The sequence below is a fragment of the Oncorhynchus keta genome, chromosome 35 (genome assembly GCF_023373465.1).
Source record: "Oncorhynchus keta strain PuntledgeMale-10-30-2019 chromosome 35, Oket_V2, whole genome shotgun sequence".
Lineage (NCBI taxonomy): Eukaryota > Metazoa > Chordata > Actinopteri > Salmoniformes > Salmonidae > Oncorhynchus > Oncorhynchus keta.
In genome coordinates this window covers 16,073,580-16,100,822 of record NC_068455.1, presented here as the reverse complement: position 1 = coordinate 16,100,822, position 27,243 = coordinate 16,073,580, and the positions used below count along the sequence as shown (strand labels likewise).

Genomic DNA, 27,243 nt, shown 5'->3' with positions numbered 1-27,243 from the left:
CACACACACACACACACACACACACACACAGATCTGTCCTTGCCTTCCATAAGAACTGGATTACCTTATCCTGCTCCTGTGTGGTTGACACCTCGCAGAGTTCCTCTTGATACAGCGTGTTGTGTGTGTGTGAGTCTGTGTGTGTCTGTGTGTGTGTCTCTAGCAGTGGTTCTGGTTCTGAGGATGGTGCTGGTTGTAGCGCTGCCACACTGAAGGTTGAGGGCCAGGTCTCTACTGACTTGCTGAAGGAGGAGGACCACGGCGAGGTCTCCACGTCGTTCTCTGCTTCCTCTACAGGGCCACAATCATCTGTATCCGGGTAGAACAGATCCATTGGCTCCAGAGTGTCGCTCACTGTCATTGGCTCCTCAAGGGCTGATCTAGAACTCTCGCCAGCATCACTGTCTGTATAGAACAAGTCCATTGGTTCACTTTCAGACTCCAAAGCACTTCTCCTCTCAGTGTCTGTATAGGTCATATTCACAGGCTTGGTTTCACTCTGTTCTGTGTTGGCCATTTTGTCCCCTGTCTCTTCAACATCAGAGGCCTCTGTCTCACTATGACCGCCATCAGTATGATCCCCTGTGTCCTTCTCTGAGTCTCTCTCCTCCTGGCTATGCAGTACAGCTTGGCTCTGGGAGTTTGTGTCAAAGAGAGGATACTGAGGAACCAGCCTAGTGAGGACCGATCCAGGGTTAGGCTCCACAAAAGCCTCAATCACCTGGGAGATGGGGACGTCATAGTGGGGGTAGTACACCATGTCAAGGGGTATAATGGAAACTGGCGTGCACTGATGGGGGACCTCCACTATGGTCTCTGTGTTGTCTGTGGTCCCAGACCCATCCACCCAGTCATGTTCCTTTTCTGCGACTCTCTTCTCCTCAGGAGCTACTACATTCACGTCAGCATCTCCAACACAAGAGGCTCTCTCACACTTTCCAGTCCTCTCAACCAAGCAACCACCAGGGTGCCCACACATGTCTTCATCCCCAGCCTCCGCTTCTATCTCTGGGCTCAGGATCCCTTCCTTACCGGCCTCTGTTAGGAGTGTGGAACTCTGCCCACCATCTGTGCAGGCAGGAGTTGTCCCAGTATGGCTCTGCTCCACCGGGTCCAGACATTGTTCTGTGGTGCCCCCCAGGATGGTCCGACTCTGGTCCATTTCCATATACGGTTGTGGATGCGTTGACTCTGTGACATCATCAACCTGTGTCGTAGTGTTCTCCTGTGACTCTACGTGGCTGTTCTGAACATCTGTTATCTTCTCTTGTGTTTCAGACTCTTCTGTGACCTGCTTGTGCCTTTCCTCTGACCCCTCCAGGGACCGCTCCTCATCGCTGTCTCTCTCTGACAGAGAAGTAGTCTGTCTGTGTTCCGTCTCCACTCTGTCAGTCACATCACTTTGACCCTCTGCTTTATCAGAACGTTCCTTAGCTAACTCTTCCTCAGGGTTTCCAGCCTTCCTGGAATCTCTAGATGGTTCCGCCGTTTCCTTCTTGGCACATTCTGATATCCTGTCTGTTGTCTCCGGGACAGTGTCCCGTTGATTGGGCTCTTCTTGCAGGTCGGGGGTCTCCTGATGTGTGATGTCAGAGCCCTGCTTTGATTGGCTGATTTTCTCATGTTGTGGAGAACACACAGCTCTTCCTCTCTCACCCTCACACACACTCTCACCCCCACACACACTCTCACCCTCACACACACTCTCACCCTCACACACACTCTCCCCCTTCTGGTCAGAGTCAGTTTCCTGAGGCTCGTCAGAGAGCTCTAAAGATGGCCACCCCTGCTCCTTGTTAACGCTGTTACTCTGACCTGTACTTGACCTGTACTTGTTATTTCCTTCTCTTTGATCAGGCTCCTGCTTGGCTGCCTTGTCCTCACTCAGGTCCAGAATGTAGTTATACTCCTCCTCCTCTCTCTCCCCCGTCCTCCTCTTTCTCCCCCCCCTCCTCCTCTCTCTCCCACCCGTCCTCCTCTCTCTCCCACCCGTCCTCCTCTCTCTCCCCCCGTCCTCCTCTCTCTCCCCCCGTCCTCCTCTCTCTCCCCCCGTCCTCCTCTCTCTCTCCCCGTCCCCCCCGTCCTCTTCTTTCTCCCCCCCGTCCTCCTCTTTCTCCCCCCGTCCTCCTCTCTCTCCCCCCCGTCCTCCTCTTTCTTTGGGCGTGTTCTGGATCTGTACTGTGTGCTCACCAACGAGTTTAGAGAGTAGTTTTCCTCGTCAACAAACATCTCCCCATCCTGGGGTTTCCCTGTCAGCCCCATAACCGAGGGCAACGGTTCCTCCAGGTCAGGCGTGACCCCGTGGGGGGTAGAGGGAGGGATGCTCATGTCCCAGGATAGCCCGCTGTCGCATAGCGACCCATCGCTACGGCTCTCCACGAACCTGTCTGGAGTCACTGCCTCGTTTGGATGGCCCTCCCAGCAGGAGTCTGGTGAACCGATGACAGAGTCACTGATTGGTGAGTCGCAAGACACAGAGCCGATGACCGAGTCGACGAAGGAGGGCTGCGGGGAGCTGGAGGTGGAGACAGTGAAGACAGGGCTGGGGGTGGACCCAACCGACGAGCCCTCGTTGACCCAGGAGCGCTCCACTGCGACCGGGGAAGTAGGAGACTTGAGATCCTCAGAGACGGAGGAGATTAAGATTTTGGGCGGAGGCTGGACCCAGTCTCTCCGGACCATGTAGGGCCTCTCTCTGTCCCGGCTCCGGTGGACGCCGTTCCTCAGGTCGTGGGAGGAGTCGTTGACACGACAGCTGAGTCTGCCCGACGACACACTCCTCTGTATCACATCAGATGCATTTTCCTGGGGCTGAGAGAGAGAGAGAGAGAGAGAGAGAGAGAGAGAGAGAGAGAGAGAGACCTATGGTTTGTTTATACAACATATCCCTATATGGTGCACTTCATTTGGCCATACCCCTATGCACTCTATGCAGCCTCTCTCACCTCCTCCTTCCCAGGAAAGTGCTCGAGGAACTGGGACACATAGGTCATGATGGACTGCTCGTCTGGAGGGTTGATGGTCACGTCTATGCAAATATTAAAGTGAGAATTATAACAGAAGGACAACAGACTAGTGGAAAATGTACACTGCTTGTCCAGCATAATTGTAGCCCGGATCCAGATCTGCTTGTACTGTCTTGTCAACTGATATCTATTACCACTGTCATGTCAAACAGTTTGGCATGACAACAGCCATAGGAGTTGGCTATACAGCACAAACTGATCTGAGACCAGGCTATATTTGCCCCTTGTGGGAATGAAGTCTTATTTAATTGAACTGAGTTAGAATTGAATAGTTTACCCTCTGGATCCAGTAGTCTGGGTATGCCCAGGCTGTAGTGGGCTGTCCTGAAGGCCTCCTCTAGGTTCTCCCTGGCTGTCCTCAGCAGAGCTCTCCTCATGTCCACCAGGCTGGGGTCTATAGACTTAATGACAGCCAGGAAGGCTAGCCCACTGGTCCAGCTCTTCCCAAAGTCCTGCACCGCCACACCGTACCTGACAGACAGACAGACAGACAGACAGACAGACAGACAGACAGACAGACAGACAGACAGACAGACAGACAGACAGACAGACAGACAGACAGACTCAGCAAGTCAGCAACAACTGACAACACTTAAACATGATGTCTGGAAAAACTGCATTGCAATCAAACTTTCAAACTTGTGTGTATGTATATTACTGTATTAACTGTTGCCTGTACTGGATTTTCAGGCTAATCACATAAACTATCCAATTTGTGAGATCATTTCTTATGAATTTGATATATGATTGTTGTCCAATCACCACTCACTTCCGGGTTCGTCTCTGGACCCACTGCAGGAGCGTCTTGATGGGCTTCCCATGATCCCTCATGGCGATGGAGCGCGGTCTCTCGAAGGAGGGCGGGCTGGAGTGGGAGGTGTCGGAGTCTGAGCTGGTGGGGAGCGAGGAGAGGCTAGAGGACGAGGGGAACTGACTCTTAATGTTCCCTGTCAGCTCCTTGATCTGAGAGACAGAGGAGGAGAACCTTATTTCATGATTTGAATATCTTCTAGAGAGGGCGAGAGAGCGAGCAGTGGAAAGACAGTAAGAAGAGCAAGAGAAAGAGAAGGAAAGAGAGAGAGAGAGTTTACCTGGAAAAACAGGATGATATTCCAGATGAGTCCAAGAACGATGGAAGAGTTGCCATCGGCAACATCTGCAGCGTCAATACTAACCAGCTTCACCTGTGCAGGTAAACACACCCAGGTAAACAATCCAACCAATTAACAGGAGGTTTAGACAGTTATGGTATGCTAGTCAGTCCTTTCGGGATTTCGCAATTTTGCGATTGCACATTTTTGGGGAAAATCAACCATTCCTGCATATTATGAGAGGGCCTGCAAATTTTACCTATCACCGCACTGTTTCTGCATAAAACAGTCAAATCATCACAATATTATCGCATCAAATTAACCCATCACCGTCTAAACCGTTTTACTCGTCAGCGTATTTTCGCGACAAATTGGACAAAACCATTTCATATTGCCATGCAAAATGGCAGAATTGCCGCAGCAATATCAAGCATTATTACCCATAAATATCACAAAAAATCCCTGCAAAATTCTGGTGGGACTGGCTAGTGCTTTAAGCAAGATTTCAAAAATTGTCTTGTGATATTAATCAGTGATTGGCTGCGATATTCATTGGTGATTGGCTGTGATACTCACATTTCTCTCCTCCAGGAAGGTAAGGACCTTAGCGATGTTGTTCAGTCTGAAGATACGATGTGAGGACTGCTTCCATCCATGAAGCTGATGGAGGACATCAACCATACAATGATCAACAGGTGTGTTGTTAGCTACTGATAACAAACTCAAATACAATCTTTAACACACGACTTCTCCATATCTAGCATATCCATGGCTTGCCTCACAAATTGCACCCTATTCCATATATAGTGCACTACTTTTAACCAGGGCCCACAGGGCTTTGGTTAGGTAATAGGGTAATAGGGTGCAATTTGTGACACACCCCAGTCATTATTCAGCACTACCTCCCTACATAGTGCCCGTAGGGAATAGGGTGCAATTTGGAATGCAACACATGAATCAATAAACCACCACTAACATCTGAATACACTGTGGATGGTGTAATATTGTTTAAAAGGGAAATCTCACCAGCTTGCATCCAGACAGTTCCTCCAGCAGGGCCATGAGTATCCTTCCATCCTGGATATCTCTGAACAGGTCATTCACCTCCATCGGAGGAGTGCACTGAGGAGAGGAGAGGAGAGTTCATCTTTCAACAGCCCTGATGATGTAAAAATGTAAACACATTTCAGTCTTCCTTTGATGATGCTCAACAGCTAAAATGAGTTTGTCTGATGTCTGATGACTGATGACTGATGACTGATGTCTGATGTATGATGACTGATGTCTGATATCTGATGACTGATGTCTGATGACTGATGTATGATGACTGATGTCTGATGTCTGATGACTGATGACTGATGTCTGATGACTGATGACTGATGTCTGATGTATGATGACTGATGTCTGATGTATGATGACTGATGTCTGATGTCTGATGACTGATGACTGATGTCTGATGACTGATGACTGATGTCTGATGACTGATGTATGATGACTGATGACTGATGTCTGATGTATGATGACTGATGTCTGATGACTGATGACTGATGTCTGATGACTGATGACTGATGTATGATGACTGATGACTGATGACTGATGACTGATGTATGATGACTGATGTATGATGACTGATGACTGATGACTGATGACTGATGACTGATGTATGATGACTGATGACTGATGACTGATGACTGATGTATGATGACTGATGACTGATGTCTGATGTATGATGACTGATGTCTGATGACTGATGACTGATGTCTGATGACTGATGTCTGATGTATGATGACTGATGACTGATGACTGATGTATGATGACTGATGACTGATGACTGATGTCTGATGACTGATGACTGATGTATGATGTATGATGACTGATGACTGATGTCTGATGTATGATGACTGATGTCTGATGACTGATGACTGATGTCTGATGACTGATGACTGATGTATGATGTATGATGACTGATGACTGATGTATGATGACTGATGACTGATGTATGATGACTGATGACTGATGTATGATGACTGATGTATGATGACTGATGACTGATGTATGATGACTGATGACTGATGTCTGATGACTGATGACTGATGTCTGATGACTGATGTCTGATGTATGATGACTGATGTCTGATGTATGATGACTGATGTCTGATGTCTGATGTATGATGACTGATGTCTGATGACTGATGTATGATGACTGATGTCTGATGTCTGATGTATGATGACTGATGTCTGATGACTGATGACTGATGTCTGATGACTGATGTCTGATGTATGATGACTGATGACTGATGTATGATGACTGATGACTGATGACTGATGTATGATGACTGATGTCTGATGACTGATGACTGATGTCTGATGACTGATGACTGATGTCTGATGACTGATGACTGATGTCTGATGACTGATGACTGATGTCTGATGTATGATGACTGATGTCTGATGTATGATGACTGATGTCTGATGTATGATGACTGATGACTGATGTCTGATGACTGATGACTGATGTCTGATGTCTGATGACTGATGTCTGATGTATGATGACTGATGACTGATGTCTGATGACTGATGACTGATGTCTGATGACTGATGTCTGATGACTGATGACTGATGTATGATGTATGATGACTGATGACTGATGTATGATGACTGATGACTGATGTATGATGACTGATGACTGATGTATGATGACTGATGTATGATGACTGATGACTGATGTATGATGACTGATGACTGATGTCTGATGACTGATGACTGATGTCTGATGACTGATGTCTGATGTATGATGACTGATGTCTGATGTATGATGACTGATGTCTGATGTCTGATGTATGATGACTGATGTCTGATGACTGATGTATGATGACTGATGTCTGATGTCTGATGTATGATGACTGATGTCTGATGACTGATGACTGATGTCTGATGACTGATGTCTGATGTATGATGACTGATGACTGATGTATGATGACTGATGACTGATGACTGATGTATGATGACTGATGTCTGATGACTGATGACTGATGTCTGATGACTGATGACTGATGTCTGATGACTGATGACTGATGTCTGATGACTGATGACTGATGTCTGATGTATGATGACTGATGTCTGATGTATGATGACTGATGTCTGATGTATGATGACTGATGACTGATGTCTGATGACTGATGACTGATGTCTGATGTCTGATGACTGATGTCTGATGTATGATGACTGATGACTGATGTCTGATGACTGATGACTGATGTCTGATGACTGATGTCTGATGACTGATGTATGATGACTGATGACTGATGTATGATGACTGATGTCTGATGACTGATGTATGATGACTGATGACTGATGACTGATGACTGATGTCTGATGACTGATGACTGATGTATGATGACTGATGACTGATGTATGATGACTGATGTCTGATGACTGATGTATGATGACTGATGACTGATGTATGATGTCTGATGACTGATGTCTGATGACTGATGTCTGATGTATGATGACTGATGCATGATGACTGATGTCTGATGACTGATGTATGATGACTGATGACTGATGTATGATGACTGATGACTGATGACTGATGTATGATGACTGATGACTGATGTATGATGACTGATGTCTGATGACTGATGTATGATGACTGATGACTGATGTATGATGTCTGATGACTGATGTCTGATGACTGATGACTGATGACTGATGTATGATGTCTGATGACTGATGTCTGATGACTGATGACTGATGTCTGATGTATGATGACTGATGTATGATGACTGATGTCTGATGACTGATGTATGATGACTGATGACTGATGTCTGCGGCACCCTATTCCCTTTATAGTGCCCTACTTTTGACCAGAGCCCTATGGACCCTATATAAGGAAAATGTTGCCATTTTGAGATGCAGCCACAGTACCACCTGTACAGCATTAGGGGGAAGTAAATCCACTCTATTACAGACAGATAGCATCTACACGTTCTATCAGATTAGCATTTACTGACTAATTCATTTGTTATGTTGTCTATCTATCATTTATACGGCAGAGGGAGAGGCAACAACTATTTGTTTGTGTGAGGGATAGACTCAAAGTGTTGTCAGAGAGAAGGCAGTAAAATACAAATGAGGTGCTTCTGACACCTTAAATAACCCTACGTTCAGGAATTAGTCTGTGTACTCCAGTTTGTGGTGAGATATACTTAATTATAGGGATATTGTTGTTGTTGAAAGAGAAATCCCTAAAATTAAGTTTATCTCACCACAAACTGGAGTATGCAGACTAATTCCTGAACCTAGGGTTATTTTATGTGTAGCAGGGTTGGGGTCAATTCCATTTCAATTCAGTCAATTCAGGAAGTTAACCCGAAATTCCAATTCCAAATATTTCTCACAAAGAAGCATTGTAGGAAATGTACCTTCTCCAAATGCAGATTCATCCATCGTGTGAAGGTCCTCTTCTGAACGACCTCTCTTTCAACTGAAATAGAAAAACAACAGAAACGCAGAGGAAGAAGTGAACATGGTGTCTGTGGATAACAGATGGGAATAAAGAGAAGAGACTAGCAGCATCAATACTGACGACTCATGTAAGACAACAGCCTCTACTGCTAGACTACAGTGCGTCCCAAATGGCACCCTATTCCCTATATAGTGCACTACTTTTGACCGGGACCTGGTCCCAGATCTGTCCGTGCTCCTGTCTACACCACTGCCATTGTCAAGCCAAACACAACTTTGTAAGGAGGTATAGAGAGCAGAAACAGACTGACCCAGGCTAGAATAATGTGCTATATCAACAAACCAAAAATTGCCAGCAGCCAATGAAATCATCCTTTTTCATTCCCAAAATACCATTTATGTTCATGACAACCTCATTTTCCCTGGCCAGCCACCAGGCAATTCTCACATGGGGTGATCTCTTCCTTCCGCTTGTGTGAGTTTGTTGTAAAAATAGGCATTTGTTCACACAAGTAAGAGCTCTTTCACGACTTCACCGCATTGAGCCAAACATAAGCAGCTGACCCAGAGTACTGCTGGTCCTCATCTCCAAACAAAGTTTCATCTGGATTTTAGACACGGTTCCTTCTGCTGCTATCACTGGACCCTGAGTAGGCCTCACTCTAAGCCTCTGCTCCCCCCCACACACTCTCTCTATTCTCTCTCACTCTCTGTCACAGCTGAGTGCTCCAAGCTGTCGCCAAGCCCCAGACCAGCCAGGCTCTTTGTGTCTTTAAGGTTGCTGGCTGGTTTGCGGCCGGTTGTTGGCTGGTTTCCGTCTGGTTGCTGGCACTGGGAGAGGTGGAACGCTGGGAAATGGCCCCTTCATTATAGAGACATGCACTATACACACACAGACGGTAACACACACACACACACACACACACACACACACACACACACACACACACACACACACACACACACACACACACACACACACACACACACACACACACACACACACACACACACACACACACACACACACACACACACTCAGTGACACAACACACACACTTTCAGACAGAGACATGCAGAAACAGAGAGAAGGGGAGACACACACACACACACAGTCACACACACACACAGTCACACTGCAGTAAAAGCAGGCTCCTGATCTTGCTCTGGGAAAGAGAATCAGTCACAGGGAGGAGGAAAGAACCCCCAGGAGATTACATAAGAAAGCTTAGTAATTAATACTGAGCTCTTCATGTATTTCTGTTTGTAGTGTCACACTAAGCGTATAAGACTATTAATCATCATAAACTGATGTTTACTTTCTATCAGACTGTTTTATTATATTGTATCCTCTTTGCTCATAGCCTAAGAACACGATGAGCTCATAGCCTAAGAACATGATGAGCTCATAGCCTAAGAACATGATGAGCTCATAGCCTAAGAACATGTCGAGCTCATAGATAAAGTGCTGTGTAATTGATACTTGTTCAGCTGCTTGTGTGACACTGTGATACACTGTTATTCACAGTAATACACAGTACATTATCTACACCTCCTCTCTGATGAGGGCAGTGATTTGTGTCAATTAGCCACTGGGAGAAAACACCCATGTCATGACAGGCTAGAGCAATAAAACATTTAATATCCATGGCCAATTCATAACTCACTGTTGATCTAATTGTCCAGGTACATGATCCAAAATACTGCTCCGCTCTAGGAATAACATACTCTGGGCCAAAAAGGAAGGTCCTCTGCAGAGAGCCTTACTGTAGCGTTTATGTTTGGCGCTATTATGAAATATTATGTCACGCTGCTTCTGGACCCACTTGAATACCTCAGTTAGAGTGTGTGTGTGTGTGTGTGCGTGCGTGCGTGTGTGTGTGTGTGTGTGTGTGTGTGTGTGTGTGTGTGTGTGTGTGTGTGTGTGTGTGTGTGTGTGTGTGTGTGTGTGTGTGCGTGCGTGTGTGTGTGCGTGTGTGTGTGTGTGTGTGTGCGTGTGTGGCTGTGAATGTATATCATTGTACGCTGGTGGTGATTTAAAGGATGTGTGGTTGTGAATGTATATCATTGTACGCTGGTGGTGATTTAAAGGATGTGTGGCTGTGAATGTGTATCATTGTACGCTGGTGGTGATTTAAAGGATGTGTGGTTGTGAATGTGTATCATTATACGCTGGTGGTGATTTAAAGGATGTGTGGTTGTGAATGTGTATCATTGTACGCTGGTGGTGATTTAAAGGATGTGTGGCTGTGAATGTATATCATTGTACGCTGGTGGTGATTTAAAGGATGTGTGGTTGTGAATGTGTATCATTGTACGCTGGTGGTGATTTAAAGGATGTGTGGTTGTGAATGTGTATCATTGTACGCTGGTGGTGATTTAAAGGATGTGTGGTTGTGCACCTAGATCTTCTAACTAGACCATTCGTTTATTGTTCCGTCCAAAAAAACTAAGTGGACAACATCAGTCTGATTCCAGGGAATGACACCTAACGTTTTGGCAACCAGAGATACATGGAAAAGAAGGATCCAGTCTCTTTTCATCTCTCTCACAGTCTCTCACGCTCTCTCTCTCACAGTATCTCACAGTCTTCCTCTCTCGTGCTCTCTCTCACGGTATCTCACGGTCTACCTCTCTCACTGTCTCTCACGATCTCTCACGGTCTCTCTCTCTCTATCTCGCTCTCTCTCTCTCTGTGTCAAAGCGATATGTCTAACTCAGATTCCTACTGATTCCTACTGTCTTTACATCAGTCCCCATTCTAGTATGGGAAGGGGGAGGGGTCATACTGTCTTTACAACAGTTCCCATTCTAGTATGGGAAGGGGAAGGGGGTCATACTGTCTTTACAACAGTCCCCATTCTAGTATGGGAAGGGGGAGGGGTCATACTGTCTTTACAACAGTCCCCATTTTAGTATGGGAAGGGGAAATGGGTCATACTCTCTTTACAACAGTCCCCATTCTAGTATGGGAAGGGGGAGGGGTCATACTGTCTTTACAACAGTTCCCATTCTAGTATGGGAAGGGGAAGGGGGTCATACTGTCTTTACAACAGTCCCCATTCTAGTATGGGAAGGGGGAGGGGTCATACTGTCTTTACAACAGTTCCCATTCTAGTATGGGAAGGGGAAGGGGGTCATACTGTCTTTACAACAGTCCCCATTCTAGTATGGGAAGGGGGAGGGGTCATACTGTCTTTACAACAGTCCCCATTCTAGTATGGGAAGGGGAAATGGGTCATACTCTCTTTACAACAGTCCCCATTCTAGTATGGGAAGGGGGAGGGGTCATACTGTCTTTACAAGAGTCCCCATTCAAGTATGGGAAGGGGGAGGGGTCATACTGTCTTTACAACAGTCCCCATTCAAGTATGGAAAGGGGGAGGGGTCATACTGTCTTTACAACAGTCCCCATTCCAGTATGGGAAGGGGGAGGGGTCATACTCTCTTTACAACAGTCCCCATTCTAGTATGGGAAGGGGGAGGGGTCATACTCTCTTTACAACAGTCCCCATTCTAGTATGGGAAGGGGGAGGGGTCATACTCTCTTTACAACAGTCCCCATTCTTGTATGGGAAGGAGGAGGGTTCATACTCTCTTTACAACAGTCCCCATTCTAGTATGGGAAGGGGGAGGGTTCATACTCTCTTTACAACAGCCCCCATTCTAGTATGGGAAGGGGAAGGGGGTCATACTGTCTTTACAACAGTCCCCATTCTAGTATGGGAAGGGGGAGGGGTCATACTGTCTTTACAACAGTCCCCATTCTAGTATGGGAAGGGGAAATGGGTCATACTCTCTTTACAACAGTCCCCATTCTAGTATGGGAAGGGGGAGGGGTCATACTGTCTTTACAACAGTCCCCATTCTAGTATGGGAAGGGGGAGAGGTCATACTGTCTTTACAACAGTTCCCATTCTAGTATGGGAAGGGGAAGGGGGTCATACTGTCTCTACAACAGTCCCCATTCTAGTATGGGAAGGGGGAGGGGTCATACTGTCTTTACAACAGTCCCCATTCTAGTATGGGAAGGGGAAATGGGTCATACTCTCTTTACAACAGTCCCCATTCTAGTATGGGAAGGGGGAGGGGTCATACTGTCTTTACAACAGCCCCCATTCTAGTATGGGAAGGGGGAGGGGTCATACTGTCTTTACAACAGTTCCCATTCTAGTATGGGAAGGGGAAGGGGTCATACTGTCTTTACAACAGTCCCCATTCTAGTATGGGAAGGGGAGGGGTCATACTGTTTTTACAACAGTCCCCATTCTAGTATGGGAAGGGGAAATGGGTCATACTCTCTTTACAACAGTCCCCATTCTAGTATGGGAAGGGGAGGGGTCATACTGTCTTTACAAGAGTCCCCATTCAAGTATGGACAGGGGGATGGGTCATACTGTCTTTACAACAGTCCCCATTCTAGTATGGGAAGGGGAGGGGTCATACTGTCTTTACAACAGTCCCCATTCAAGTATGGAAAGGGGGGAGGGGTCATACTGTCTTTACAACAGTCCCCATTCAAGTATGGAAAGGGGAGGGGTCATACTGTCTTTACAACAGTCCCCATTCAAGTATGGAAAGGGGGAGGAGTCATACTGTCTGTACAACAGTCCCCATTCTAGTATGGGAAGGGGAGGGGTCATACTCTCAACAGTTTACAACAGTCCCATTCTAGTATGGGAAGGGGGAGGGGTCAGGGTCATACTCTCTTTACAACAGTCCCCATTCTAGTATGGGAAGGGGGAGGGGTCATACTCTCTTTACAACAGTCCCCATTCTTGTATGGGAAGGGGGAGGGTTCATACTCTCTTTACAACAGCCCCCATTCTAGTATGGGAAGGGGGAGGGTTCATACTCTCTTTACAACAGCCCCCATTCTAGTATGGGAAGGGGGAGGGTTCATACTCTCTTTACAACAGCCCCCATTCCAGTATGGGAAGGGGAAGGGGTCATACTCTCTTTACAACAGTCCCCATTCTAGTATGGGAAGGGGGAGGGGTCATACTCTCTTTACAACAGTCCCCATTCTTGTATGGGAAGGAGGAGGGTTCATACTCTCTTTACAACAGCCCCCATTCTAGTATGGGAAGGGGGAGGGTTCATACTCTCTTTACAACAGCCCCCATTCTAGTATGGGAAGGGGAAGGGGGTCATACTGTCTTTACAACAGTCCCCATTCTAGTATGGGAAGGGGAGGGGTCATACTGTCTTTACAACAGTCCCCATTCTAGTATGGGAAGGGGAAATGGGTCATACTCTCTTTACAACAGTCCCCATTCTAGTATGGGAAGGGGGAGGGGTCATACTGTCTTTACAACAGTCCCCATTCTAGTATGGGAAGGGGAGGGTCATACTGTCTTTACAACAGTTCCCATTCTAGTATGGGAAGGGGAAGGGGTCATACTGTCTCTACAACAGTCCCCATTCTAGTATGGGAAGGGGAGGGGTCATACTGTCTTTACAACAGTCCCCATTCTAGTATGGGAAGGGGAAATGGGTCATACTCTCTTTACAACAGTCCCCATTCTAGTATGGGAAGGGGAGGGTCATACTGTCTTTACAACAGCCCCCATTCTAGTATGGGAAGGGGAGGGGTCATACTGTCTTTACAACAGTTCCCATTCTAGTATGGGAAGGGGAAGGGGTCATACTGTCTTTACAACAGTCCCCATTCCAGTATGGGAGTATGGGAAGGGGAAGGGGAGGGGTCATACTGTTTTACAACAGTCCCCATTCTAGTATGGGAAGGGGAGGGGTCATACTGTCTTTACAAGAGTCCCCATTCAAGTATGGACAGGGGGATGGGTCATACTGTCTTTACAACAGTCCCCATTCTAGTATGGGAAGGGGGAGGGGTCATACTGTCTTTACAACAGTCCCCATTCAAGTATGGAAAGGGGGAGGGGTCATACTGTCTTTACAACAGTCCCCATTCAAGTATGGAAAGGGGGAGGGGTCATACTGTCTTTACAACAGTCCCCATTCAAGTATGGAAAGGGGGAGGAGTCATACTGTCTGTACAACAGTCCCCATTCTAGTATGGGAAGGGGAAATGGGTCATACTCTCTTTACAACAGTCCCCATTCTAGTATGGGAAGGGGGAGGGGTCATACTGTCTTTACAACAGCCCCCATTCTAGTATGGGAAGGGGGAGGGGTCATACTGTCTTTACAACAGTTCCCATTCTAGTATGGGAAGGGGAAGGGGGTCATACTGTCTTTACAACAGTCCCCATTCTAGTATGGGAAGGGGGAGGGGTCATACTGTTTTTACAACAGTCCCCATTCTAGTATGGGAAGGGGGAGGGGTCATACTGTCTTTACAAGAGTCCCCATTCAAGTATGGACAGGGGGATGGGTCATACTGTCTTTACAACAGTCCCCATTCTAGTATGGGAAGGGGGAGGGGTCATACTGTCTTTACAACAGTCCCCATTCAAGTATGGAAAGGGGAGGGGGTCATACTGTCTTTACAACAGTCCCCATTCAAGTATGGAAAGGGGAGGGGTCATACTGTCTTTACAACAGTCCCCATTCAAGTATGGAAAGGGGAGGAGTCATACTGTCTGTACAACAGTCCCCATTCTAGTATGGGAAGGGGAGGGTCATACTCTCTTTACAACAGTCCCCATTCTAGTATGGGAAGGGGAGGGGTCATACTCTCTTTACAACAGTCCCCATTCTAGTATGGGAAGGGGAGGGGTCATACTCTCTTTACAACAGTCCCCATTCTAGTATGGGAAGGGGAGGGGTCATACTGTCTTTACAACAGTTCCCATTCTAGTATGGGAAGGGGAAGGGGTCATACTGTCTCTACAACAGTCCCCATTCTAGTATGGGAAGGGGGAGGGGTCATACTGTCTTTACAACAGTCCCCATTCTAGTATGGGAAGGGGAAATGGGTCATACTCTCTTTACAACAGTCCCCATTCTAGTATGGGAAGGGGGAGGGGTCATACTGTCTTTACAACAGCCCCCATTCTAGTATGGGAAGGGGGAGGGGTCATACTGTCTTTACAACAGTTCCCATTCTAGTATGGGAAGGGGAAGGGGGTCATACTGTCTTTACAACAGTCCCCATTCTAGTATGGGAAGGGGGAGGGGTCATACTGTTTTTACAACAGTCCCCATTCTAGTATGGGAAGGGGAAATGGGTCATACTCTCTTTACAACAGTCCCCATTCTAGTATGGGAAGGGGGAGGGGTCATACTGTCTTTACAAGAGTCCCCATTCAAGTATGGACAGGGGGATGGGTCATACTGTCTTTACAACAGTCCCCATTCTAGTATGGGAAGGGGGAGGGGTCATACTGTCTTTACAACAGTCCCCATTCAAGTATGGAAAGGGGGAGGGGTCATACTGTCTTTACAACAGTCCCCATTCAAGTATGGAAAGGGGGAGGGGTCATACTGTCTTTACAACAGTCCCCATTCAAGTATGGAAAGGGGGAGGGGTCATACTGTTTTTACAACAGTCCCCATTCTAGTATGGGAAGGGGGAGGGGTCATACTCTCTTTACAACAGTCCCCATTCTAGTATGGGAAGGGGAGGGGTCATACTCTCTTTACAACAGTCCCCATTCTAGTATGGGAAGGGGAGGGGTCATACTCTCTTTACAACAGTCCCCATTCTTGTATGGGAAGGGGAGGTTCATACTCTCTTTACAACAGCCCCCATTCTAGTATGGGAAGGGGAGGGTTCATACTCTCTTTACAACAGCCCCATTCTAGTATGGGAAGGGGAGGGTCATACTCTCTTTACAACAGCCCCCATTCCAGTATGGGAAGGGGAAGGGGTCATACTCTCTTTACAACAGTCCCCATTCTAGTATGGGAAGGGGGAGGGGTCATACTCTCTTTACAACAGTCCCCATTCTTGTATGGGAAGGAGGAGGGTTCATACTCTCTTTACAACAGCCCCCATTCTAGTATGGGAAGGGGGAGGGTTCATACTCTCTTTACAACAGCCCCCATTCTAGTATGGGAAGGGGAAGGGGGTCATACTGTCTTTACAACAGTCCCCATTCTAGTATGGGAAGGGGGAGGGGTCATACTGTCTTTACAACAGTCCCCATTCTAGTATGGGAAGGGGAAATGGGTCATACTCTCTTTACAACAGTCCCCATTCTAGTATGGGAAGGGGAAGGGGTCATACTGTCTTTACAACAGTCCCCATTCTAGTATGGGAAGGGGGAGAGGTCATACTGTCTTTACAACAGTTCCCATTCTAGTATGGGAAGGGGAAGGGGGTCATACTGTCTCTACAACAGTCCCCATTCTAGTATGGGAAGGGGGAGGGGTCATACTGTCTTTACAACAGTCCCCATTCTAGTATGGGAAGGGGAAATGGGTCATACTCTCTTTACAACAGTCCCCATTCTAGTATGGGAAGGGGGAGGGGTCATACTGTCTTTACAACAGCCCCCATTCTAGTATGGGAAGGGGGAGGGGTCATACTGTCTTTACAACAGTTCCCATTCTAGTATGGGAAGGGGAAGGGGGTCATACTGTCTTTACAACAGTCCCCATTCTAGTATGGGAAGGGGGAGGGGTCATACTGTTTTTACAACAGTCCCCATTCTAGTATGGGAAGGGGAAATGGGTCATACTCTCTTTACAACAGTCCCCATTCTAGTATGGGAAGGGGGAGGGGTCATACTGTCTTTACAAGAGTCCCCATTCAAGTATGGACAGGGGGATGGGTCATACTGTCTTTACAACAGTCCCCATTCTAGTATGGGAAGGGGGAGGGGTCATACTGTCTTTACAACAGTCCCCATTCAAGTATGGAAAGGGGGAGGGGTCATACTGTCTTTACAACAGTCCCCATTCAAGTATGGAAAGGGGGAGGGGTCATACTGTCTTTACAACAGTCCCCATTCAAGTATGGAAAGGGGGAGGAGTCATACTGTCTGTACAACAGTCCCCATTCTAGTATGGGAAGGGGGAGGGGTCATACTCTCTTTACAACAGTCCCCATTCTAGTATGGGAAGGGGGAGGGGTCATACTCTCTTTACAACAGTCCCCATTCTAGTATGGGAAGGGGGAGGGGTCATACTCTCTTTACAACAGTCCCCATTCTTGTATGGGAAGGGGGAGGGTTCATACTCTCTTTACAACAGCCCCCATTCTAGTATGGGAAGGGGGAGGGTTCATACTCTCTTTACAACAGCCCCCATTCTAGTATGGGAAGGGGGAGGGTTCATACTCTCTTTACAACAGCCCCCATTCCAGTATGGGAAGGGGAAGGGGGTCATACTGTCTCTACAACAGTCCCCATTCTAGTATGGGAAGGGGGAGGGGTCATACTGTCTTTACAACAGTCCCCATTCTAGTATGGGAAAGGGGAGGGGTCATACTCTCTTTACAACAGTCCCCATTCTTGTATGGGAAGGGGGAGGGTTCATACTCTCTTTACAACAGCCCCCATTCTAGTATGGGAAGGGGGAGGGTTCATACTCTCTTTACAACAGCCCCCATTCTAGTATGGGAAGGGGGAGGGTTCATACTCTCTTTACAACAGCCCCCATTCCAGTATGGGAAGGGGAAGGGGGTCATACTGTCTCTACAACAGTCCCCATTCTAGTATGGGAAGGGGGAGGGGTCATACTGTCTTTACAACAGTCCCCATTCTAGTATGGGAAGGGGAAGGGGGTCATACTGTCTTTACAACAGTCCCCATTCTAGTATGGGAAGGAGGAGGGGTCATACTGTCTTTACAACAGTCCCCATTCTAGTATGGGAAGGGGGTCATACTGTCTATACAACAGTCCCCATTCTACATTTACATTTACATTTAAGTCATTTAGCAGACGCTCTTATCCAGAGCGACTTACAAATTGGTGCATTCACCTTATGACATCCAGTGGAACAGCCACTTTACAATAGTGCATCTAAATCTTTTAAGGGGGTGAGAAGGATTACTTTATCCTATCCTAGGTATTCCTTAAAGAGGTGGGGTTTCAGGTGTCTCCGGAAGGTGGTGATTGACTCCGCTGTCCTGGCGTCGTGAGGGAGTTTGTTCCACCATTGGGGGGCCAGAGCAGCGAACAGAATTCTAGTATGGGAAGGGGGAAGGGGTCATACTGTCTTCACAACAGTCCCCATTCTAATATGGGAAGGGGGTCATACTGTCTATACAACAGTCCCCATTCTACATTTACATTTACATTTAAGTCATTTAGCAGACGCTCTTATCCAGAGCGACTTACAAATTGGTGCATTCACCTTATGACATCCAGTGGAACAGCCACTTTACAATAGTGCATCTAAATCTTTTAAGGGGGGTGAGAAGGATTACTTTATCCTATCCTAGGTATTCCTTAAAGAGGTGGGGTTTCAGGTGTCTCCGGAAGGTGGTGATTGACTCCGCTGTCCTGGCGTCGTGAGGGAGTTTGTTCCACCATTGGGGGGCCAGAGCAGCGAACAGAATTCTAGTATGGGAAGGGGGAAGGGGTCATACTGTCTTCACAACAGTCCCCATTCTAGTATGGGAAGGGGGTCATACTGTCTTTACAACAGTCCCCATGCTAGTATGGGAAGGGGAAAGGGGTCATACTCTCTGTGTGATAAGATACTAGCTCTGAATCACCCTGACCTTAATCCAAAGAAAGGCACTAGTTTAGTTCAGTGCTGTTCTGGTTTTCCCTTTCTCCTTCTCAGATGGTCAGATCACAGTGAATACATACTCTATTGTCACAGATCCCCTGGTACTGCTGCTCATTCTGTTCACCAGTTCCAGAGGTCGACGTCACCGTCCTTCTAGGCTTCACTGAACTGGATTCATTATCATCAACCCCGGACTGTCTTGTCTGATTACACACACCTGGTTCCCATTTCCCCTGATTAGTATGTTAGAAACTCAGCAAAAAAAGAAATATCCTCTCACTATCAACTGCGTTTATTTTCAGCAAACTTTACATGTGTAAATATTTGTATGAACATAACAAGATTCAACAACTGAGACATAAACTGAACAAGTTCCGCACACGTGACTTACAGAAATTGAATAATGTGTCCCTGAACAAAGGGGGGGGGATCAAAATCAAAAGTAACAGTCAGTATCTGGTGTGGCCACCAGCTGCATTAAGTACTGCAGTGCATCTCCTCCTCATGGACTGCACCAGATTTGCCAGTTCTGCTGTGCCAGTTCTGCTGTGAAATGTTACCCCACTCTTCCAACAAGGCACCTGCAAGTTCCTGGACATTTCTGGGGGGAATGGCCCTAGCCCTCACCATCCGATCCAACAGGTCCCAGACGTTCTCAATGGGATTGAGATCCGGGCTCTTCGCTGGCCATGCCAGAACACTGACATTCCTGTCTTGCAGGAAATCACGCACAGAACGAGCAGTACGGCTGGTGGCATTGTCATGCTGGAGGGTCATGTCAGGAGGAGCCTGCAGGAAGGGTATCACATGAGGGAGGAGGATGTCTTCCCTGTAACGCACAGTGTTGAGATTGCCTGCAATGACAACAAGCTCAGTCGGATGATGCTTTGACACACCACCCCAGACCATGACGGACCCTCCACATCCAAATCGATCTCGCTCCAGAGTACAGGCGTCGGTGTAACGCTCATTCCTTTGACAATAAATGTGAATCCAACCATCACCCCTGGTGAGACAAAACCGCGACTCGTCAGTGAAGAGCACTTTTTGCCAGTCCTGCCTGGTCCAGCGATGGTGGGTTTGTGCTGGTGAGGACTTGCCTTAAAACAGGCCAACAAGCCCTCAGTCCAGCCTCTCTCAGCCTATAATGGACAGTCTGAGCACTGATGGAGGGATTGTGCGTTCCTGGTGTAACTCAGGAAGTTGTTGTTGCCATCCTGTACCTTTCCCACAGGTGTGATTTTCTGAAGTACTGATCCTGTGTGGTTACACATGGTCTGCCACTGCGAGGATGATCAGCTGTCTGTCTTGTCTCCCTGTAGCGCTGTCTTAGGTGTCTCAGTATGGACATTGCAATGTATTGCCCTGGCCATATCTGCAGTCCTCATGCCTCCTTGCAGCATGCCTAAGGCATGTTCACGCAGATGAGCAGGGACCCTGGGCATCTTTCTTTTGGTGGTTTTCAGAGTCAGTAGAAAGGCCTCTTTAGTGTCTTAAGTTTTCATAACTGTGACATTAATTGCCTACCGTCAGTAAGCTGTTAGTGTCTTAATGATCAATCCACAGGTGCATGTTCATTAATTGTTCATTGAACAAACATGGGAGACAGTGTTAAAACCCTTTACAATGAAGATCTGTGAAGTTATTTGGATTTTTACGAATTATCTTTGAAAGACGGGGTCCTGAAGAAGGGATGAGGTCATTCTTTGGGTGGAACTGAGGCATCCCAAATGGCCCCCTATTCCCTATATAGTGCACACACTTTCAACAGAGCCCATAGGAGTCTGGTCACAAGTAATGCATTATGTATTGAATAGTATGCCATTTGGTTCGCAACCGAGAACCAGTACCTCTCGTCTGTCTGGTATGTCAAATTCAAGCTCACTGTTGTTCACTATGAATGTCCATGTGTCAACATGTACAGTTTGACAAGAAATTCTCTATGCACTCTATCTACCCTCATCTTATCCGGGCTATTGTTAGTTTTGGAGGCAGCGAATATCTTATTAGATAATACTGCTGTTACCATGGATACTCTTTCTATTGTTAGGAATTATCAGGTTAATCCAATATCGAGGAGAAACTGAAGCCTCATTGTCTGCAGCGGCAGAGGAAATGTCATGATTGTAATCTAATAATCCTATATTATCATAGAAATAAATTAGATAGGTAGTTGGCAAGGCAAAAAGGGGTTTTGTGTTCGAACAACTGGAGAAGAGGTGCTCCCTTAAATAATCGAATAATACATCAGAAGTTGAGATGAGACATTCTCCATTTAATAAAAAAATATATTTATTGATACAAAGTTTCAAAACAAAGAGGGACATTTCGGCCCTAAGCTCTTGGCAGCAAGCCATACAGCACCAGTCAAAAGTTTGGACACACCTATTCATTCAAGGGTTTTTCTTTATTTTTACTATTTTCTACACATTTCTATATTGAAGACATCAAAACTATGTATTAACACATGGAATCATATAGTAACCAAACAAGTTTAAATCAAATAAAAAATATATTTTATATTTGAGATTCTTCAAAGTAGCCACCCTTTGCCTTGATGACAGCTTTGCACACTCTTGGCATTCTCTCAACCAGCTTCATGGGGTAGTCACCTGGAACGCATTTCAGTTAACAGGTGTCAATCAGTTGTGTTGTAACAATGTAGGGGTGGTATAGAGAAGATAGCCCTATTTGGTAAAAGACCAAGTCTCTATTATGGCAAGAAAAGCTCAAATAAGCAAAGTGAAACAACAGTCCATCATTACTTTAAGACATGAAGGTCAGTCAATCTGAAAAATGTCAAGAACGTTGAAAGTTTCTTCAAGTGCAGTTGCAAAAACCATCAAGCGCTATGTTGAAACTGGCTCTCATAAGGACCTCCACAGGAAAGGAAGACCCAGAGTTACCTCTGCTGCAGCCTCAGAAATTGCAGCCAAAATAAATGCTTCAGAGTTCAAGTTACAGGCACATCTCTATATCAACTGTTCAGAGGAGGCCCTCATGGTCGAATTACTGCAAAGAAACCATTACCAAAGCACACCAATAAAAAGAAGAGACTTGCTTTGGCCGAGAAACACGAGCAATGGACATTAGACAGGTGGAAGTCTGACCTTTGGTCTGATGAGTCCAAAGGAAAAGCAGCCAACAAGTGCTCAGTATATGTGGGAACTCCTTCAAGACTGTTGGAAAAGCTTTCCAGGTGAAGCTGGTTGAGAGAATGCCAAGACCTGTCATCAAGGCAAAGGGTGGCTACTTTGAAGAATCTCAAGTATAACATATATTTGGATTTGTTTAACACTTTTTTGGTTACCACATGATTCCATATGTGTTATTTAATAGTTTAGATGCCTTCACTATTACTCTACAATGTAGAAAATCTTTTTTTTTATTAAGAAAAATCCTTGAACGAGTAGGTGTGCCTAAACTTTTGACTGGTACTGTATATATTCTATATACCCCCTTTCCCTCTCTTTTGGCTTTAGACAAACACAGACTCCGTCAGAGCAGTGAGGCCGCTCTCATTTGCTTGCCATGCAAAGAGTGGTGGAGCCAGCTGAGAAGCAACCTACTGAGATTCAAATATATGGTAGAGAAAGCCTTTCACTGGGATATCATTGTCCTTATACATTCTGTCCCAACTCTTTTATACCATCTCAAGGTGTCAAACAGATGGGGGACAGCACAGTGGGACGGAACAATTATCATTAAGAGGCAATTAGCACTCAGTGCTTTAAATACTAAAAGCGTAATGACACAGATCTGTAAATACTAGATGTGTAATGACACAGATCTGTAAATACTAGATGTGTAATGACACAGATCTGTAAATACTCGATGTGTATTGACACAGATCTGTAAATACTCGATGTGTATTGACACAGATCTGTAAATACTAGATGTGTAATGACACATATCTGTAAATACTCGATGTGTATTGACAAAGGCTGTTCTTATAGGAGTTTAGTGTATCTTTGCAGGGTAAATCCATCCACTGTTCATGTGATAATTATTCCTTTAAAGGAACAAGCAGTAATGTCAGAGCTTACCATACAACTCTGCATCAGCATGGTGGATATAAACATGTAAACATCTCTTGGGAAAGTGTGGAACGTGTGCCAGAAGCAAGTATAATAGACTAAGACCGGGATCAAATCTGATCACGCTTGTTTGGATTAAATCCCTGCCTAAGAGAAAAGTATCCGATCCAATATTGACATCGTTTTTAAGCAATATTTTCCCTTCACTGACGATTGAAGTCAATATGATAGATAAAAGAACAACATCAAAGTCCAACACCATGACAAACAGTCGCATTCCTCCATCAGAAAGCAATTACCACTAATGAACAAAATAAAGTGTGATTGAGGGCGATCTTGTCAGCAGCTAGTGCCTCTGCAAAGTTCTGCCTCATTGCTAGCCAATTAGAGCCAGTGAAGAAGAAGAGGGGGGCGGGGGGGGATCTTCCTCCCTGGGTATCAGAATGCTTCCAGATGTCCTGATGTGTCCAAAATGGCACTCTATTCCCTATATAGTCCCTATGGGCCCTGTGTAGGGAATGGGGTGCCATTTGGGACACAGACCTGTTTGACTGCCTGACTGGCACCACCTCCTACGCACCTCACAGCAGTCGGAAGGAACAGAGAGTACAGAATCTGCTTTGAAAGTAGGCGAGAAAGATGAAATAAATGTGTTGGATGGATGGATGGATGGATGGATGGATGGATGGATGGATGGATGGATGGATGGATGCTGGGTTCACCCACTCTCAATACATCCCTCCTGTTGATTTATGTTGTTTTGCATTTAAATCAGGTTCTTGGTTTGGTTTCATCACATCACAGCTGCTGCATTCTGTACTGTGCAGACTGCAGAGCAACTACTGTATACAACTGTGAATATCAAAGAGGAGCTTTCAGTAAAATATTCATTCAAAAATAACCATGATAGGGGATTCCCTTAAGACACTGCTGCTTGTGTCTTAACTAAAGGGGTTATATAACTAGAGGAATTACCGGTGTGTGTATATGTAAAGGCGTTCTTCGTTTGTCGAAAGAGAGTCGGACCGAAATGCAGCGTGGTGGTTACTCATGTCTTTAATGAAACAAATGACGATACATGAAATAACTTATAAATACAAAAACAACAAACGGAACGCGAAAACCTATTACAGCCTATCTGGTGAACACTACACAGAGACAGGAACAATCATCCACGAAATACACAGTGAAACCCAGGCTACCTAAATACGGTTCCCAATCACCTGACTCTGATTGAGAACTGCCTCAGACAGCCAAGCCTATACTAGACACACCCCTAATCAACCACAATCCCAATGCCTACAAAAAACCCAATACGACAACACAATAAACCCATGTCACACCCTGGCCTGAACAAACGAAAACACAAAATACAATGACCAAGGCGTGACAGAACCCCCCCCCCAAAGGTGCGGACTCCCGGACGCACCTCACAACCATAGGGAGGGTCCGGGTGGGCGTCTGTCCATGGTGGCGGTTCCGGCTCGGGACGTGGACCCCACTCCATTAATGTCATAGTTTCTCCCCTTCGCGTCCTGGGATAATCCACCCTCGCCGCCGACCATGGCCTAATAGTCCTCACCCAGAACCCCACTGAACTGAGGGGCAGCTCGGGACTGAGGGGCAGCTCGGGACTGAGGGGCAGCTCGGGACTGAGGCAGCTCGGGACTGAGGGGAAGCTCGGGACTGAGAGAAAGCCCAGTACTGAGAGGAAGCCCAGTACTGAGAGGAAGCCCAGTACTGAGATGAAGCCCAGTACTGAGAGGAAGCCCAGTACTGAGATGAAGCTCAGGCAGGTAGTAGGCTCCAGTAGATCCTGGCTGGCTGGCGGATCTGGAAGATTCTGGTTGACTAGCAGATCTGGAAGAGACTGGTTGACTGGCAGATCTGGAAGAATCTGGTTGACTGGCAGATCTAGAAGATCATGGCTGACTGGCGGATCTTGCTGCTCTATGCAGACTGACAGCTCTTTGCAGACTGGCAGCTCCTTGCAGACTGGCAGCTCCTTGCAGACTGACAGCTCTTTGCAGACTGGCAGCTCTGGCTGCTTCATGCAGACTGACAGCTCTGGCTGCTTCATACAGACTGACAGCTCTGGCTGCTCCATGCAGGCTGGCAGCACCTTGCAGACTGGCAGCTCCTTGCAGACTGGCAGCTCCTTGCAGACTGACAGTTCCTTGCAGACTGACAGCTCTGGCTGCTCCATGCAGGCTGACAGCTCCTTGCAGACTGGCAGCTCCTTGCAGACTGACAGCTCTGGCTGCTTCATACAGACTGACAGCTCTGGCTGCTTCATACAGACTGACAGCTCTGGCTGCTTCATACAGACTGACAGCTCTGGCTGCTTCATACAGACTGACAGCTCTGGCTGCTTCATGCAGACTGGCAGCTCAGGCTTCTCCGAACAGGCAGGAGGCTCCGGCAGCGCTGTAGAGGAGGAAGGCTCTAGAAGCGCTGAACAGGCGGGAGACTCCGGTAGCGCAGGAGAGGAGAAAGGCTCTGATAGCGCTGAACCGACAGGAGACTCCAGCAGCGCTGTAGAGGAGGAAGGCTCTGATAGCGCTGAACAGGCGGGAGGCTCCGGCAGCGCAGGAGAGGCGAGGCGCACTGTAGGCCTGATGCGTGGTGCTGGCACTGGTGGTACTGGTCCGAGGACACGCACAGGAAGCCTGGTGCGGGGAGCTGCTACCGGAGGAATGGTGTGTGGAGGTGGCTCTGGATAGACCCGGACCTTGCAGGCGCACTGGAGCTCTTGAGCACCGAGCCTGCCCAACCTTACCTGGCTCGATGCCCACTCTAGCCCGGCCAATACGAAGGGCTGGTATGAACCGCACCGGGCTATGCACCCGCACTGGAAACACTGTGCGCTCCATAGCATAACACGGTGCCTGCCCTGTCTCTCTAGCCCCCCGGTAAGCACAGGGAGTTTGCGCAGGTCTCCTACCTGGCATAGCCATACTCCCTGTAAGCACCCCCCCAATACATTTTTTGGGCTGACTCTCAGGCTTCCATCCGCGTCGCCGCGCTGCCTCCTCATACCAGCGCCTCTCCGCTTTTACCGCCTCCAGTTCTTCCTTGGGACGGCGATATTCTCCAGGCTGAGCCCAGGGTCCTTTTCCGTCTAATATCTCCTCCCGAGTCCAGAAGTCCTTTGATCGCTGCTCCTCACGATTAACAGGGAGAGTTGGCTCAGGTCTGACTCCTGACTCTGCTACTCTCTCCCTGAGCCCTCCCCCAATACATTTTTGGGGCTGACTTTCGGGTTTCTTTCTGCGCCGCCGTGTCTTTCTCTTCGACTCCATTCTCCTATAGCCCTCTTCGCACTGCTCCAGCGAATCCCAGGCGGGCTCCGGCACTCTCCCTGGGTCGACCGCCCACCTGTCTATTTCATCCCACGTCGTATACTCCATGCCTCTGCTGTCCATAACGTCCTCATAACAGCGTCTCTCAGCTCTCGTAAGTGCCTCCTTTCGCTGCTCCTGCTGTCGCTGCCACGCCACTCGGTCCGTGTGTGGTGGGTGATTCTTTAAAGGCATTCTTCGTTTGTCGAAAGAGAGTCGGACCGAAATGCAGCGTGGTGGTTACTCATGTCTTTAATGAAACAAATGACGATACATGAAATAACTTATAAATACAAAAACAACAAACGGAACGCGAAAACCTATTACAGCCTATCTGGTGAACACTACACAGAGACAGGAACAATCATCCACGAAATACACAGTGAAACCCAGGCTACCTAAATACGGTTCCCAATCAGAGACAACGAGAATCACCTGACTCTGATTGAGAACTGCCTCAGGCAGCCAAGCCTATACTAGACACACCCCTAATCAACCACAATCCCAATGCCTACAAAAACCCCAATACGACAACACAATAAACCCATGTCACACCCTGGCCTGAACAAATATATAACGAAAACACAAAATACAATGACCAAGGCGTGACAGTATATCTCTTTTTAGATAACCTTTCCTTGTTCTATATAGGCCTCACCGTCCATGTCTAATTG

At 46.9% G+C, this 27,243-nt stretch overlaps 1 protein-coding gene across 16 annotated transcripts in view; it reads right to left on the bottom strand.

Annotated features, from left to right (window-relative positions):
- The window catches only part of LOC118373749 (calmin-like), a 64,512-nt gene that overhangs the window by 13,275 nt on the left and 23,994 nt on the right, over positions 1–27,243 (bottom strand). For all 16 annotated transcript variants that reach the window (XR_008092760.1, XR_008092763.1, XR_008092764.1 and 13 more), the window contains exons 2-9: positions 8,541–8,602; positions 5,144–5,239; positions 4,694–4,777; positions 4,118–4,210; positions 3,796–3,989; positions 3,304–3,497; positions 2,946–3,028; positions 2,191–2,811 (exon numbers count right to left, since the gene is read on the bottom strand). Coding sequence is in view for 2 of the 16 variants with exons in the window: in XM_052496646.1 (XP_052352606.1) it covers positions 2,191–2,811; positions 2,946–3,028; positions 3,304–3,497; positions 3,796–3,989; positions 4,118–4,210; positions 4,694–4,777; positions 5,144–5,239; positions 8,541–8,602 (1,427 nt within the window). In the remaining 14 variants the exon portion in view is untranslated. The remainder of the gene's footprint in view (positions 1–2,190; positions 2,812–2,945; positions 3,029–3,303; positions 3,498–3,795; positions 3,990–4,117; positions 4,211–4,693; positions 4,778–5,143; positions 5,240–8,540; positions 8,603–27,243) is intronic.